The sequence below is a fragment of the Nanorana parkeri genome, unplaced genomic scaffold, assembly GCF_000935625.1.
Source record: "Nanorana parkeri isolate BGI_ZX_2015 unplaced genomic scaffold, ASM93562v1 scaffold32, whole genome shotgun sequence".
In the NCBI taxonomy this organism is placed as follows: Eukaryota; Metazoa; Chordata; class Amphibia; order Anura; family Dicroglossidae; genus Nanorana; species Nanorana parkeri.
Window position 1 is genome coordinate 2,152,700 of NW_017306300.1, and position 18,679 is coordinate 2,171,378.

The 18,679-nt window shown below is 39.6% G+C and overlaps 1 protein-coding gene across 1 annotated transcript in view; it reads right to left on the reverse strand.

Moving 5' to 3' along the window:
* The window catches only part of HID1 (HID1 domain containing), a 56,471-nt gene that overhangs the window by 345 nt on the left and 37,447 nt on the right, over positions 1–18,679 (reverse strand). The window contains exons 13-18 of the mRNA XM_018568618.1: positions 14,326–14,490; positions 13,963–14,190; positions 11,467–11,600; positions 10,424–10,495; positions 4,833–4,924; positions 3,240–3,398 (exon numbers count right to left, since the gene is read on the reverse strand). Coding sequence (XP_018424120.1) covers positions 3,240–3,398; positions 4,833–4,924; positions 10,424–10,495; positions 11,467–11,600; positions 13,963–14,190; positions 14,326–14,490 — 850 coding nt within the window. The remainder of the gene's footprint in view (positions 1–3,239; positions 3,399–4,832; positions 4,925–10,423; positions 10,496–11,466; positions 11,601–13,962; positions 14,191–14,325; positions 14,491–18,679) is intronic.

Sequence of the window (18,679 nt, forward strand, 5' to 3'; positions counted from 1 at the left end):
GTCCATTCCACATTGTGGCATTTTAACTAGGGATGTTCAGATAAGTACAAGTATAGATACTTTTCCAACTCCAGGACCAGACTAGAGAAAAATTAAAAATTTAGGAGGCAGCTGTCATTTTTAAAGGAGCATACGGAGCGCCTGGGATTCGTACATCCCCATTTTAATGTATTGGGTTTTAAAAAAAATAAATATATATAACTGATGCACCGATACCATTTTTCCAAGTACCAGTACTGATACCTGTCCAACTACTCACGATACAAATACTGATAATACTGATACAAATACTGATAAACAATACCGACTAATGATTTCAGGACAGTGGTGGAGCACCAGAGCTAGGTCCCAGCTGCAACCTCTGCAACTCTGGTAGTTCTCGTGAAAAAAATGCCAAGTATCGGCTGCAACATACAACATGCGCAACAATGCGCCTTGTGATTCAATTTGAGTGGCACCTCAACACATTGTTAAAGTAGCTGGCAATGTATCAGAACTGCACCCCACTACAATGCATATAAAGTATTATGCATGGCGGTGCATGTCCAATGTTTAGCGTGTTACAGTAGAACTGCGACCTTCCATTAAAAAAAAATATGTTTGTGTTCGCTGTGAATTTATTTGGTGTATGAGACACACCTGGAGGAATTGGAAGACACAAAAGCTTGTAACTTTGATTAAAGCAAAGCCTCATGTGTTGCTTTTTGCTTTGTTGAAATTACTGCTCAAATATTTGCAAATGTATGTAACAAAAATCACAAAAATCGGTTTTAAAATAAAATTCTAGAAACATTGGAGATTTAGATATGCTGACTAGCTGGATGAAGTGAAGAAATGTGTGCATTGTTCTGCCCTACCCAAGTGTACTTTTTTTTTAGAAAGAAATGTCAGCTGCTCCAATCAATTTATGTTTATTGGATTTCCTACAGACACACACTGGGAGTTTTGTGTCTTGATCAAGTCTGGGCTTCTGGTGTGTTTCTGTACCTATGAGGAGGATGGGCCTACTGCTAATGTATGCCTGCTCTCAATGTATGCATTGCTATATATATGTCCAAGATAGTTCAGAGTCAGGGGCCACACTGTGCAGAGGCGCATGGACGCAGTAAAACTCAGTAAATGGTCAAAAGTTTGTGAACAACTGGCCATCACACCTATATAAGCTTGCTGGATATCCCAATGCAAACCCTAGGCATTTAAGGCTATGACAACCTCCATACTTCTGGGGGTATATTTCCACTAAAGTTTGCAGTGTGAATTTGTGCACACTCCGACAAAGGAACATTTCTGATGTCAGGAACTGATGCTGGACGAAAAGACCTCCTCGCAATCTGCGTTCGAGTTCATCTCAAAGGCGTTTAGTCAGGTTGAGGGCAGGGCTTTATGCAGGCCACTTGAGTTCCTCCAAACCAAACTCATAGGGCTAGTTCACACCAGAACTGCGTGCGTCTGCGCAGCTGCAGTGCGATGAGCGTTGCTCCGATTTTACCGCGATTGACACTTTTTTTTTTGCTTTAAATTGGATTTCAGGCGCGTTCCAGTACGTTTAGATGTGTTTTTGAGGCATTCCATTGTGATCCGATGCAGCTAAAATAGGGCAAGCAGTATTTTTTCTGAACAGACTGCACTGATGTGAAGAGAGCAGAAGATCTCATAGGAAAGCATTGTGATGCATTTTGAATGCACCTGCCAAACTGAACAGACTGCATCACAACTGCATCTGGTGTGAACTAGCCCTTAAACTTGGCTTTGTGCACCTGAACTCAATAGTCTGGAGAGGTGTCCACATACTTTCAGCCATATTTTGTCGATATAAAACACATATACATAGTTGCATTGTTCTTTTTTACTATTCATTTACTGTGTTTCTGTTCTTACTACTGGAACAACAAATTTATGTCATCTCATTGTATTTCTATTCTCATTGTTATAAACCAATATTAAAAAAACACACATACATATAGTGTGTGCGTGTGTATGTGTGCATGTGTGCATGTGTGCTGTGTATATATAATAAGGCAAACAGCTTTTCTGAAATGGGAAAAGAAACGGCATACAAGTATTAACATTTTTTGACACAGCTTATCTACATAATATGTATATTAATATATGACATTTATATAGAAAGACAGACACGTTTCAAAGGGGAATTGTTAAAAAAGGGGGGGAGAGGGGGGCAGGAGCTTTTAGCACAGCATATTGGCACATTATGGCAGATTTACCTGCCAAACCGATCCCCTCCAACCCTACATGCTCCATCTTCCAAGTTTCAAGTCTTCGATATGAGCATGCCAGGTCTGTGCACCAAGCTGCGCATGCGTGGCTCAGTGAACAGAAAAAAAATTGCTGAATGACAGCAAGAAGTTTTTATGGCAGAAGAAACTAGTTCCCGTTCACACCTAGGCATTTTGTCACTCAAAGCTAAGCATGACAAAACACTCAAGGCAAGGAATTCATTTCTATGGCCCCTGTTGACACCTGAGCAATTTGTTGCAAGCAGAAAAACGCCTGTCGCTGGAAAAAGTACAGGAGATACTTTTTGGCAGATTACAGTGCTTTTGGTCCCATAGAGTTGGGGAACATAGGCCATTTAAATGAATGGGATTCCTCGTCTTGAGCATTTTGTCACGCTTGGCTTTGAGCGACAAAACGCCTAGATGTAAACGGTGACTATAGTGGAAGCAAATGATTAAAAACAAAACTGCCATTTGGCAGGCTTTATATGACAGAAGAGACTGTAAAGTGTTTTGTAACGAAACTTACTATTAGTATCTATTAATTAATATCACATTTGAAGTAACTTATAAAAAAGTAAACGGTATATGTCTTTGTGTTTAGCATTAAAAAAAAACTGATTTATTTTTAGTCCAGTAAATATGAAATGTTTAATAGTCCATATATATTCCACTTGCAAGCAGTAGGTGGGAATTTATATCGGAGTTCAGAGCTGTGTAAAGTCTCAATGAGAGCACCAATAGCACCAAAATGTGAAAAAGAAAAGAAAATGTAAAAAAAAACAACAAAAAAAACAAAACAAAAAAAACCACACGACTCTGGCTTGGTACCCATGGAAGAGATGGCAAACAAGGGGCAAAGCTGCTCACTAGCCGATTTTGTGTAAAAAAATAAAAATAAATAGATTCTGAACAAAAATCTGGTTTCAGTTGGTTAATTCTTGCAATGTACAAAGCCCAATCTGTACTTCCTTCTCCAGACAGCTGCAGGCTAAACATACTTACCTAAGGTAGATGACCCCCCACATATATGTGCGGAACCACATAGCTGTGCCTGCATTGGCCTGGTATTTGCGGATCAGGATGGGATGGGGCACAGGCAGTAACCCCACCAAGGTCCCATGCTGCAAAAACTTGAGAATTTCGGACTCATCAGTCAGTCCCCTGCAGGTTACAAAATACGAATGTTACATGATTTTTTTAGGTAAGAAGCGACTCATGCATGCAGATTGCAAAATTAAATACCATAAGTAAGATACTGTTAACTGAATGTGAAATCTTTATAAGCAGCAAACACTAAAGACGAAGAACAATCTAACAGACAGGGTATACATAGCTGCATATGACATTTTCACTTATCCCACTGTTCTGCAAAGGGTTTCGGAAAGGCACACATACACATGTCATGAGTGTTGCCTTTCATCTGTAGACTACTCATTGAAGTACATTTATAGTCATGGGGTATGAATTGCCAAGCCAGTGTTAAATTTTAGGCCTCAATCACTTCCAAAGTCATTATTAAAAACAAAAGGTCTCTTAGCATGTGTAAAAATAAAAGGTTTACACTGTCCTGTGCTCTCTTCCCTCTCCCAGACACTTCATTGACACTATCATCAAGGTAAACAATTGCAGGTAAAATCAAGGATTTTAATGCTTGTAGCATTTTTTCTTTCTATAGCTATTCCTTATTCCCTTGTAAGCCGCCTTCGAACCTTCTATAAAATATGACTTCTTCAGGGAGAGTCAATTTCATAGCATAGCCCTCCCCCTCCTTGTACATCATAGCCCTCTCCTCTTCTATTAGTGTCTACCCTCTGTGCTGGCCTAGCACCTCTGTCCTCCCATCTTTCTACATAACCTTTTATGTACTCGCCAGGGGGAAAAAAGCAAAGGGGAATACTAAAGAATGTCAATTCAGTGACAGCTCTGAGTCTGCTGGGGCTTCTGACATCATATGCAAGATGGTGGCACCCAAACAACAGTCTCAGGGTTTTATGGCGGTCTACAGATAGGAGACTTTCCAAGTTAATAACATGCATAAAATTCATTAAATACACATATAATCTTATAGGACGAGTGCTGCTGAAATGAATGATCTGGTGTCATGGTCTCATTAATGCAAACTAGGCAGTGTGGCAAGCAATAGCAGGGGAAACTGTGAAAGCAGAAAAAAAGGGTAAGGTGTGGTCAAACAGATAAGCAAAAAAACTTGTCCATCAGTGGCGGCAAGGCTGTTAAGCCTCACAGACACAGACAAATGGCAGTTCATAGTTTGCCACCTTGGAAGCATAGTGACAATCGGTTACCTGCGTCTCCGAATAGCCCCACTGTGCTCTGTAGACAGGCTACAACAGTCAACCTAAAACACTACAGGATGAGAAATAAGGGGGGTGATCATGGAAACAGCTGGCATACTATTACTTTTTTGGGCGAGCCATCTGATCATTAGTGAGATTGGAGAGGGTAATTCCATTTTCCCAAATTTGCCTGGGAAAGTTGAATTACCCTTTAAAGAAAATATATACAAAAAACAAAATTTTCTCTTTAGGAAAGGCTTAAAGCTTATCACCATAACCGAGTTCCCAGCCCAGTTCTCACTTGTCAATGCAGATCTTCTCAACTTGAGGAACCAAGACCTGTAGAAGCCGCATAATTGTCTGAAGAGGTAGTTTCACCTTCCAGGACAGGACCTGTTGGCATTTACAAAAAAAGAAATGTTGATCTTCACATATAAATACAGAACAAAAAAATGCTAAAAATGGGACAAACATATTGGCATACGAGACAGCAAAAGTATGTAATAGGTTTACTTCATTAAATGGACCTACATTTCAAGAATCCAAGCAGTTCATGAGCATGATTTTAAGCCAACTAGTGCTACAGAAAGAAATACTGGCAATATTCCTTGAACCTCTCTAGGGCCTTCCAGGCAATCACCTGGAAAGTTCCATTAGAAAATGGTACATTTGGAAGACCTGCACACATGGGAATATTTTCCAGGCCAATTGGAAGGTTGAAGAGGCAGGAAGAATCAGACCAGTTCCAGGAACCATGGAAGCTGGTCTCTGGTTCCATTACATATTTTCGTGGCATTCTGCTGGACATCTAAGCTAGAATGCAGGGAACAGGAGGTGCCTGGAGAAGCTAGTAGTAGTCAAATTCCACTGGACTGTTTCTGTAATCTTGAAGATATTTTGTACCTTATCCAAGTCACTTTTTTAGTTCAAATGATTGACAGGAACAAAGTGGAGTATATATATCTACATAAGTATGTCAAAGAAGATGTTGATTATCCAAGAACAGAATGGAAGGTGTGAAAGTTGTAGAACCACCCTGTTCTAGTTATATAATCCGTTCTTGGTGTCAGAGTCTGCACACGTGCTAATCGTACTATTCACATGGCTGGAGGTGTAAGTTATCATCAAATCTCTGGGGTAGAGATGTTAAAACTGTCCCTTTTCCTTAAGATGAAGGAAAACTGTCGAGTCTTAACCTGTAGAATCTGCCCTCCTATGCTGGGCCATTCATGTAAGATGTTATGTCATCCCAAATGTACAGGTCTTTGCATTTCTCATTAGCACTACATATAACAAGTTACTTCGCTCATTTGGGTCTTGTTGGGATCTGCATTTTTGGGTGGCAGTTTACATTTTCTGGGGACACTTTATTTTTAAATTTAACAGCAGCAGGACAGACTTCCCAGTGGCGGAAAGCTTTTGCAGAACTGACCACAAATAGGGGAACTTTAAGAGCCAGAAACAAGGAAAGAATCAGATTATAAATGCATCAATGTATTATATTATACTGAGGCCTAAACCGAGACAGGAGCTGCCATCTTGACCATAATGTGGTCATCTGTATAGTTGAAAAATCTGCCTTGATAATTAGCAGATAATGCCAAAGCTCCTGCAATATTTTTTATAATATTTAATCAATTTCTATGCACATGGTCTCAACTTCAGCACTATCTGAAATCAATCTCCTCCCCTCCAGGAATCAAGACCCAACCCCATCACTTAACCGTTTTGATGCTGTATCAATTTTTTGCCACACATGCGAAAATGCACCTTTTTTAAGCCTAAAATAGTCCTACATTCAGTAACTAACAGGGCTATTCACAAAAGGGCGAAGATTTTGGAGAAGGCAGGAGAAGTGAACAATCTAGGACAACATAGCTGAACTGGAAAGTGAGCTGAATTGGAGAATTTCTCCAAATCAGCTATTTTGGCCTAGATTGTTCACTTCTCCCGCCTTCTCCAAACTCTTCACCTTTTTGTGAATGGCCCTGCAAGTGATGTAGAAGCTTTATAAAGTAAACAAAAAAACTTCCTTTGCCAAGTCCTATTTGCATCTCACATACACATCCAAAAAGATGTGGGCAGGACTAGGTGTGGCCAGGTGCTGAATCGACAAGCTGTAGACCTGTCAGTCAGCGGTGACGGTGTTGATAGTCACCCCCTGCAACTTTTTTTTTATCCTACTATAATGCAAAGAGACCCAGCCTACAGTTTGCTCTGAATTTAGGAGCAGTGCAGTATCATTGCCACTCCATCACAGGAAATTGCATTGTGTGGACTTCAATGGCAGACTTAACAGGTATTTGTGGGACTTTGCAGGGTAGGGAAAAAACTAAGTGCAGATGCACTTGCAATAACTTGCTGCAACACGTTTTTTTGAGAGTCCATAGTTCTACTTGTAGTAACACTTTTGCAATGCGTTAAGGCATGCATGTTACCATGCACTGCATACAGGCACCCCATCAGTTTAAATGGGCTGCATAATGCATTGAAAAGGTGCAGGCACTGTTTTATGCAACACAGCAGGTGCGTTCCGTTGAGATATCATTAAGAATTAAAAACCCTGCATTGTAAAATTTCAAGATGAGGTTGTACGGGATTAAGGAGGTATTTATTGACAAAGTATTTAGTCTTAATCGTTAATTGTGACCGTTGATAATATGCCACCCATGGCAGTAAATGATGAATGGCATTTTATAGTAAGCAATTACATTATTACCCAATTGCTAATTGCACAATTATTGAAAATAATTGTGAATGTGCATAACATGCCATCCATCATTTACGGCCATGGATGGCATATTATCAACGGTCACAACTAACAATTACAAATTAATACGTTGTAAATAAATGCCTGTTTCCTCGCTAATCCCATCTGTGCGCAAGCGCAGTGGCTGAGGTCAGAAAATTCGACTGGGTCAGCATTCTCGACAGAACTCCAGCAGAAAAACCCAAAAGACTATAAAGACTATTACAGATGTTCCTCGTGTTGCGATCAATCGAGTTACGATGGAGTTTACTGTACAGTACACTCCAGGTATTCGGCACCCACAGATCGGTAGTTTCTGGTTGCTTGAGAGTCAATAGCAACGCTCAAGCAATTATCCCCGAGGCTCTCCGCTTCCCTATTTACCCGCCGGCTCACTTCCGCAGCCAGCAGGTGAATGTAAACAGCTGGGATCAATAGCAAGACTGCTATTGGCCACTTCAAATTGCAATAGCCAATAGCAGGCTGGCTATTGCACCCGCCCAGTGAGCAGAGGAGCGGACCTGAGAGAGAGCTTTCTCAGGTCCACTCCTCCTATTGCAATTTGAAATAGCCAATAGCAGTCTTGCTATTGATTCCCATTTTGTCCTGTCTTCTTGTGTACTGTACTGCCACGGTCAAAAGCAAACTCCTCGATATTTTTGCTTTATGATGGATTTTCCGGAACACAACCCCATCGTAACCCGAGGAGTGTCTGTAGTTTATTTTTTAGCTAATACAAGCCCACTATAACCTCTTTTTTAGGTAAATATAAAAGATGAGACTGTATATATAAAGGCATACAGGGAATAAAGCCTACTGGCTGCAGGAAACTACTGAAGTGAAGTTACCATGCGAGTTAACTTAAATGAATAACTGCAAAAATGAGATATCTGTGAAAAGGACGCGTACACTACCGACAGGTTTTTGTTACACTGATAACACTAGCATGTAGTGAGGAGTAAGCATCAGCCATTGTTATGCGTTTTGGCAGTATCCTTTCCATTATAGAGCTCTGTCTGCATTAAGACACCAACAGACAGGTAGCAATATAGTGCTAACAGAAAATACTCTCATCACATACTTCGTGGTTAATTTAGGATGCATTGCTTTATTATAGGACTCCCAATTTTTATTTACTACCTACAGCTTAAAACTCATGCCAAGTGTCCCATTAAATACTTCCTCTTTGGTTATTCTTGGAGCTATATCTTTTCACTGTGTGACTTTGAGCATTATAAATACTCACTATTCAAGCATCTATATTTCATGTTATATTGTTTTGGATAGTAAAAGCAAAGCCATATATCATTGCAATATTAGGACACTGCCATATACATGTCTTCATGATTTTATATACACTCCTTTTTTAGTAGCAATCCATTTGCTTCTATAATTAAAGGGCTTGCTTATTAAAAGACAATAGTCACAGGGCATGTCTTCTAGTTTACTAACCATGTTCTTCGGAAACAAGGGAAAAATGTATGCTCGTTTTAACCCTTTAAGACAAAAGTCTGAATAGTAAGACCAGTCATTCATCTGCTCTTAAAGTGACACTAAACTCAGGAGTTAAGTCTTAAAATGTATCTTATTTGTGGAACCACTCGGCTGTAGATCCTCAAATCATCTCTGAATTGGTGCCGACACCATCGTTCCTTCTTGCTCACTCCTGTAATGGACTACAATCTCAATACAATTTAGCTAACAATTTAGCTAACTAACTATGAGATTTAGTCATCACAAGAGTGAGCTTAGAGTGGTGTCCACTAGACAACACACACATGGAACATGGGGGAACAAAGTAGCCACCCTCCAGAAGGAAATGGCATATAAAAGGAGCTGGATTTGAAACTTTCTTACATTTTTCAAAAAAGGGGGTGGAATCACTGTTTGAGCCCAATGGCTTAGGTTAGGCAGCTCTTCTGCAGGAATCGGGAGACCCCTAGAAGATGGGCTGACACCCGAACCTGGAAATCCAAATGTAACGGGTTGATTGAGAGCACCAGACCAAAAAAAGTGCAAAATCTTTTAATCAATCAACAGTAGATCCTTAAATCATCTCTAAATTCATGCTGACACTGTCTTTTGTTCTGAATGTAATGGGTAAATTGAGAACGCCCGACCAAGAAAGTTTAGAGTCCAAAAACAAATCATGACAATATTGCTTACAAGAACAAATGAATAAACCAACAGTAGTGTCATAATGGTATAACCATTTGAAACAGATAAAAGAATCTGTACCTTGCACTGAGAAGTGAAGTGCTTAAACTTGGAGATTGAGAACATCTTGAACAGAGGTTATTTTATCTTTGATTTTAAATTATTTCAAATGGTTATACCATTATGACACTACTGTTGGTTTATTAATTTGTTCTTACATTTCTTTAAGCAATATTGTCATGATGTTCATTCTTATAAGTTTTATTTTTTATGGTCTTCTTCAGCCCTCATGAAGGGGGGAATTGTGGCCCCCGAAACGCGTTGGCTATCTTCTGTTGTTTTTGCTGTTAATCAGTTGAGTGATTAAAAGATTTTGGACTCAACTTTTCTTTGGTCTCAATCTACCCATTACATCCAGAAGGAAGGACAGTGTCAGTATGAATTCAGAGATGATTTGAGGATCTACAGCTGAGTGATACACAAATAAGATAAATTTTTGTTAATAGTTAGGGTACTTTAATGTATTTTAAGGATTTATCTCCTGAGTTTAGTGTCACTTTCATTGTTTTACTATGGTTGAATCTATGATGGACAGTGCTGCACCATATGTTTCCCCCCATCTGTTAATATGCTGCATTTCTGACAAAATTAAACCCTTATAATTTGGATGTGTGTTCTAACCTAGAGTGTTTTCCATGGTTTTTGCATTGTGGGAGTTTACATGTTCAAGCAGAACTCTACTGGGTTTTTAAACCTTTTGCTGGCAGAGCCATTTGTTACATGTTAAAATGGACATTTTAGGCATGAAAATAAAATTACAGCCCCCTAAAATTCTATATTTCCTGAAAGCAGACAGCCTGTAGAATAAAATGGCGGTGGTTGCAATTTCTTATGTCACATGATATAAGTGCAATAGTTTAATCAAACCCTTATCACATTTCTGACATGCAGTCATTTGTTTTCTTATATATTCTATCATGACTCACCCAGTCGGTAGATGGATTCCACTGAGATGAAGTGCTTGATAGCCTTCTTCTCTGCACGCTCTGTGTACCATCCTGCAAAATACATTTTGAAATGTGGGCATAGTGAAGATGATGTCATTTTGAAACATGTAACCTTAAAAAGGAAACCTGGAATTACAGAAAAAAAATAAAAAATTATATATCTATATATAGATATCTATATATAGCCTTCATGAAACGCTAGTTCCCCGACTATCATTCAGCTGTGACTTCACCCTGTCCTCCTTTGCCTTTTACAGTTTAGTGGCCCGAAGGATGAGCAAGCCAGCCAGGACGCTAGCATTTTCAGAAGAGCAATGTCATTCTCCATATTTCTAAGTTTTATAATTTGCGTTCACAATGCTACTGCAGACAGAGCATACACCACTCTGGCTGGCAGGTTAAAGAGGAACTGAAGTCTGGAAGCGGTTTATAAAAAGGAGGCAGGTATTGGACAAAAGGACTAGTCCGCAGTATTCCTTGTAGTTTACCTGCAGCTGATTTTGCCCACATTTCTGATTTGCCATGCCCTGTTCTGCACCGTGCAGATATACAACCATGAGGCTAGAGGTACAGGGGTGCCTAGGCACGCTCACATACTATAAAAAGCACTGCTATTTTTCAAAAAGGAAAAATTCCTACTATCTTGTGCCATAATTACACTGAACCCAATAGAGTATTGTGCGGTAACAGGATAAATGTGGCTGGATTGCTGCAGAAATAAAAAAGTGATACTCACCTGATCCTTATTTCGTTTTTTTAGTCCCTAAACGAAAACGAGCACTTAACCTTTTCAAGTGAAGGGGGAAGCCCCACTGCAATGGTTAATAAAATGTTTTCCCAGAGTTGTTCTTTAAGCCTTATTAGGTCAGTTTTCAGGTTTCTACCCAGCAGTGCAAATGCACCTGTTCAGGATCAAACTGGTTTTCCTAGTGCTTCTCAGATATACTACGTACAATATACTGTATATATAGAGAACATAATGCCAGAAAAAAAATGACTTCTCTGTCACATGATCCACTCACCCCACTCTGAGACTCTGTGTCACTCAGGGGGCGGGATGGTACACTCTCTCCAGGTGACGAGGGAGCATCAGGATCAATAGCTCGTAAAGTGCCATCCTCCGATACCTGGGCTTTCTCTGTAAGCTTTTCTATAGCTAGTGAGTAAAGAAGAAAAAAAACAAACAATTTTAGAGTAGTTTTTCAGGAAATATGCAAATACATACAGTACATGACTGAGCGTGCATTTAAAACGAATTTGCGTCCAGAGCAATTTTTTTTAACAAGTTGCAAAAAAGTTGCACAATATTTATGCAAATCAATATTTTTAGCAAAAAATACACTACAATCAATTTCAGTGCATACATCAGAGCATCAGAATACAATACCCAATTTTTTGGTAAAACATGAAAGATAGGGTTGTGTCAGGTAAATGGATATTAAACATGTCACACCGGGTTGGGTCAGGTAAATGGATATTAAAACATGTCACACCTTACAACTATGTGCACCCGTGAAATGATCTAAAAATGTTTCTGCAACCGCAGTATCCAAAATTGCCAATCGCCCATGCTTTACAATTCTTTACCGATCATCAATTTAATGATAATAGTGAGTGATGAAGCTAAAATGATTGTTCTCACTCGGACATTCAAGGCAATATGCAACGTGGGCCGCAATAGTTGTTTTCACACAGAGTGGTGCATACAACACGTGTTTGCATTTGTATGTGCCAGTACATAGGGGTGGGGGAGTTTAAAACATTTTTTTACTCATTTCAGACAGCTGGAAGACACCCGTGACAGCTGCTACACCTGGGAGACACCCGTGACAGCTGCTACACCTGGGAGGCACCTGCGGCATTAAGTAGAAGCGGACACAGACTCTGAGGCCTGGTTCACACGCAGGCGGTTTATTGTGCGTATTCAGTCACATGATAACACGCAAACCACAAAAACCCATACAAGTCAATGGCGACCGTTCACAACTAAGCATTGCGTCATGCATGCAATATCGCCGTCGCGCAAAAAGATGCATTTCTACATGTAAAGTGGCAATAACCAAGGGAAAAGCTTCTGTTAAAGATTTATTGGTTTTACACAAAGCAGAAACACAATAATCAGTGGCTGCTTCTCCATCGCTTGATGGTGTATTGATTCTTCTCCCCCCATCTCACAAAAAGTGATTTTTCTGTAATTATGGAGGTTTTGTCTATCATGGACAAAAAAATAATAATTGTTTCTCATCCTAAGCTTCTTCTCCTACAGCTTAGGATGAGGAGATGCTGGATATTTCAGGTTTAGCTAAAGCCCTTCCAGAAGATTCCAGATGATGAATCCTTGGAGGAGGACGTTACTTCAGCTGCTGATTTTCATTCACCTATGGAGTCTCAACGCCAGAAAGAATTTGAATTGAAGATATGCATTCAGCTTTAAATTTAGGAGGATTCTGCAGTTTATACCCCTTCTACAGCATCTAGACTTCAGATAGACCCGACGTGTCCCCATCTTTCATATTTTACCACAAAATTGGGCATTATATTCTGTTTCTGTGCATTAAATTTCATTTAAGTGTATTTTATCCAAAAAATACTGGTTTGATAAACATTTGCGCAAATACCGTGCAACAAAAAATTACAACTAGCATTTTTTTTATTCTACATGGCCTCTGCTTTCAGAAAATATATCATTGCTTGGGGGGTTTGAAGCTGTTTTCCACCCAAAAATTCATATTTTATCATGTGTGTGCAAATGTAAGAAATTGTCTGGACAGCAAGTGATTAAAAAAAAAAACAACAATTAAATATTTCTAATTTAAAAAGGTTAGAAAAATAAATAAATAAATTTGGGGTGGGCCTGACTTTTTTTTTTATTTTCGGTTTCAAAATTTCATTTCGGTGCACCTCCTCATAAGACTGCACTGTACTTGCAAACAACTTAATATCCTCATATTTCAGTTCATAATTAGGCAGAAGGCACATGGTAGCAGTCAAATCTTACCTTTTACCAAAACTTACACACACACACACACACACACACAAACATAGCTGAGCTCTAACTCCCACCCCAGAATCTAAAGCTGGCCATACACAGATTGGATTTGATCTGTATCCTGCTGAACAAAGCGAAATACCCAGCTCAAAAGAGAGTCGATTTTTCAAGTGTATGTTGAAAAAGGAACCAGGTGGAAAATTGACTACCGGGCAGTGGCTGCAACCTATCAGATGAAGTCACTGTTCGGGTATTGTTGGTTGGAAACCAAGGGGATGGGGTATTCCTCTGGCTAATTCACTGATATAAATTTCTGCTTGAGCTACTGATCTCTGTAAAATAGGCTTTTTGTTTTGAGGCACAAAGAAAATATGCAAAAGAGCTCTACCTGATGGCTGTATATGAAAATAAAAAAATAATAATGTGCAATTTTCATATTTACATGAATAAAAAAAAATACAATAAAATTGTATGTGTAACTCCTGACTATGATAAATACAGAGAGCATATTCAAACCACTATGCATTACCAGGTGTAGCTATGAGACTTGCTTTGAGAGTGCCTGGCTCTGCAGGTACAGCAGGGCGCGAGCCTTCCATTGATTCTCCTTCCTGAGAGTTTGTGCGCAATATAGGCTCAGCTGGTTTCTTTTTGCGCTGCAGTGCACGCTGTATGGATGGGGGATCTGAAGGCAGGTTTGCTAACTGGTGAAATACAGTGCGCTTCCGAATAATGGCATACACTAAACTAGAATTACCTATACATGAAAAAGAGAAAGGAAAGGAAGTTGGGAGGTTTATTAAAAGATTGCTGTAAAAACATTATAATAAAACACATGTGACAGGAAACCAAAAAAGTGTGAACAAATAAAGATAAAGGCAGAGGCACTCACCATCAAACTGATACTGAATAATATTGTTGAAAACCTCAAGCAAGAAGAAAACAAGATGATGATTCTGCGGAGAGGAGAAGAGGAACCAAGGACTGGAGAAAGCTTCGAGGAGATGTAGTAGCTTGTTGGCAGCCACCATGGAGAGGGATTTCAAGTATGGAGATACTGGAAGCACCAAAAACAAATAAAAAACATGGCCATAGACTTGAATTTGCCACTGCAGATTAGATATGCACCTGTCACAGCTATACGTAAAATACAGTAGCCAACACAACAAGTGATCCCTATATGATAAATGAGCCATATAGTTGCACATGACCCTCTACCAGCTACTCTACAGCCCTCTTAAATAAAAATGAAATTGTATTGGACCCCAATTGAAGGATGAAGGCATGTCACAGCTCTACACTCCCAGTGACACCCCTGGAACCTGGGGCACCAGCCAGAATTAGCCCGACTATGCTCTTTGAGATCAATGAATCAAGCATCTGCACTCTGATAACATCAGATCTCATCCAGTCTTATATAAAGAAAGTTGGATGAAAGTTGACGTCACTGGAATGCAGCTGCGTGCTTTATGTATTAGGTCGCAGGTAAAGCTAACCTAATTTAGCAGCTGAGTACTTTAGGAAATGTTTTAAAAGTAACTTGCAGCCAGGTTATGGACATTAGCTGCAGGCACTGTGGAGCAGTTCATGTTTAAAAGGTTCATACAAGAAGCTTTGACATTAAATAGAGTATTTTTTTTCCATAGTTCAGCTACCTGAACCACTTCTGTTGCCACAAAGCAGGAGATCTGGGAGGTTTTGCAATTGTTAATGTCATTTTAAGCATCAAATCACCAAAGTGGCCCCTCGAGGAATAATTGCTTTTAATTTGACTCACTGTTTCATTTCAGTTTGCCAGGCATGCCATAATATGAAGCAGAAGACAGCTGGACTGGTGATCCAATACACGTGCAACAAATGCACATTCGATTTCACAAATATATTCCATCCTTTCTGTCCCAACCCGCGTCCTCAAATTCAGTTAAAAAAAAAATCCCATCTAAGGGTTAAGTTAGGGTAGCAAAACTCCAATGCAACTTTATTGTAAATTTGAGCATTGGAGTCTGGGAGATTTTTCAAACTTTAGTCTCCATGCTATTCTTGGTTAATTATTTCAATTATTAAAAAAGAAACACTATAACAAAGCTGCCTTTACTGAAAAATGTGTTGGCACAATTGGGCAAAATGTACAGAAATATCTGCTAGTCATGAATCTGACTTGAATCTGAACTCAGGAATTAAAAATGCACTCAAGTGTCTTAACTACTGACAAAAATGGATCTTATTTGTGTATCACTCAGAAGTAGATCCTCAAATCATCTTTGAATTGGTGCTGATGCTGTCCTTCATTCTGGAGGGTGGCTACTTTTGTTCCCCACGGTCCCTGTGTGTTGTAAAGTAGCTCCAAGCTCGCCCCTATGATGGACTACAATCTCAATATAAATGAGTAAACTAAACCGGATATTGTAGTCCATCACGGGAGCGAGATTGGCGCTACCGTATTTGCCAGCGTATAAGGCGACTGGGCGTATAAGACGACCCCCTACTTTTTCTGTTAAAACATAGGTTTTGGGCTATGCTCGTTGTATAAGACAAGTATAGACCAAAATAATGTTTGAATACACCCACTAACCTCCACGGCGGTATTCCCGAGTGTGGCTCGGGGTTAATTTTCAGTACCATAAGCGGACCCCCCGAGCCACACTCGGGATTAGTCTCTTATCTTGTCCACGATCCCCGCTGTGTCCTCCGTCTTCCGGGTTCCGTCAGTATACCACGCTGAGCCAATCACGGCAGGCTTTGTATTCATTAATACAGGCTTTGTATTCATTGGCTCAGCGCGGTATACTGACGGAACCCGGAAAACACACATCCATACACGGCGTATAAGACGACGCGCGATTTTCGGGGGATGTTTTTAAGTTTAAAAACCTGTCTTATACGCCGGCAAATACGGTACTTTACAACACACAGGGACCATGGAGAACAAAAGTAGCCACCCTCCAGAAGGAAGGACAGTGTCAACAAATTCAGAGATGATTTAAGGATCTACAGCTGAGCAATACACAAATAAGATACATTTCTGTTAATAGGTAAGGTACTTGAATGTATTTTTAAGTTTTAATTTTTGAGTTAATGTCAAGTTAAACCCTGCAGATCAGTTCACTCATATGTAGTAGCTGTAAAATAGTATAAGGAATATATCTTAAAAACTGATAGTATCCATAAATAAAATATAGCTTTGGTAAGTATTTAATTTTATTGAATATATGTGATAATAAAATAGATTTGTGGTTATCCATTTTGCTTAGTAAAATAAACAACTTGAATGGTCAGTGTTATTTTCTTAAAGTGACATTAAACCCTCAGATTTTTTAACATAAAACAATACTGTAATGTGTGCCTTATTGTAATCCATGGTTGTTTCCCTTCTCTTTGATGCTCTTCCTTTTAAATATGTATCTGTTCTCATGCTTGGAGAGAACTTCCTTTTTCAGCAGACTGCCTTGTCTCACACGGTGTCTGTGTATAGGCTGTAACCTGAGCCAGCACTACAGGAAGAGGCCCTGAGCTGAAAAGGGAAGTTCTCTCCAAGTATGAGAACAGATACATATTTAAAAAGGAAGAGCAGCTAAGAGAAGGGAAACAACCATGGATTACAGTAAGGCACACATTACACTATTGTTTTATGTTAAAAAATCTGAGGGTTTAATGTCACTTTAAGTGAATTCACAACAGGTAAGATGAAAAGAAGGTGCATTATAATTAGGACATAGCCTAAACAACACCTTACAGAGTTGTGCCTACCACTATCTGCCTCAAACATATTTTCTTTCTTATAGGTCTACCAAACCTTACTTTTACTCCCCTACCTCCCTTTCAACCACTGGAAGCAAAGGAAGGACTCTCCCCCCAACCCAGTGTCACAGTGCTGGGCCAATTTCCAATGCACCTGTGCTGTCATATGTGAGGAAGGACACACAAACTTTCCTCATACTTCGAAGAACTGAGGATTTATTTTCGCTCTCAATGCCTCGCAATGCGAGGAGCGAAGGAAAGGTCAGTAGATGCTGCTGGGCAGAGAGGTAGTTAAGTTAACCTGTTGCTTTGTCCTGTATGGGCAAATCACAAGTTCTTTTTTAAAAGAATTCATAGATAACAGACATTAAAGTTGAAGTCCATGCAGTTCCAAAATGATCTAAAATTGTCACCCTCTTCTCCCCAAGCTTTTTTTTAAAAAGGATCTATTCTTTGTTTTGTCTAGGGGATGGTATAAAACAGAGTAATTCTTAACTTAAAGAAGAATTCCAGACTAACAATTTCTTATGCCTTGCACCCATTTCTTATCCCAGCACTTCAAGGGCTAAGTGCTCGTTATACCAAACTGCCAAAATAACAAAGATTTACTCAACCAATCCTCAGAGCCAGCTGACTTGTAGACTGGTCCTTCCAGCATGTCTTCGCCTCTACTCCAGCAAAGGTATGTCCATCTGTGTTTTCATGTCCCATACAGTGTATATAGAACGTGATGACTCACGGGACTTTAAGATCGCTGGAGCAAAGGGGGAGTGAGGCTGGAAATACTGGTCTAACAGCAAGTCGGCTGCAAGGTTCGGGTGAGTGTTAACTTTGTAATCGTCACACCTTGATGAAAACAAGCATTTAACCCTTGCAGTGCCAGGGTAGCCCCACTGTAAGAGATAAGAACATTTTTGCCTGGAGTTCTTCCCTGCTGGTTTCAGGCAGTGTGGTCCTCTTCTTTTTCACGCAGGAATGTGGGCGGCACACATACATCATCACATGCAATGCAAGACCAGTGGTGGCCACAGGTCCTTTATTGTACGTGATGTTGAGGAGAGGAGCCACAGCCAGAAGTACTACTTTGTGTTTTCTCATCCCTAAAAAAAGCAAGCATTAGATCCTTTATCAGCTTAGGGGATGTACAATATTAATTATTTAATATCTGCCCAGAGCTAGGCTTTAACTAATTATTGGTATAATATTTATATCAAGCATGCAAACACATGCATGCACATTTACAGAAAAAGTATGAAGTGACAGCCAAGGACAATGTAAATGGCTGTTTTAGCATGAACAGGGAAAATAATGTTTTAAAATCTATTTACACACAGTGTTCACACACAGCAATGTCTGGCAAAACAGGCTTTCATAGAGGATACAGATTGCCAGCTGACTGCTAACACATCTATTAATGCATGTGTACATGTTTTATCTGCCAATACACCAAGAAAAGATGGATAGCTCCACCATGTGGCCAAATCACCAATCACAGGGAAGGAGGATCA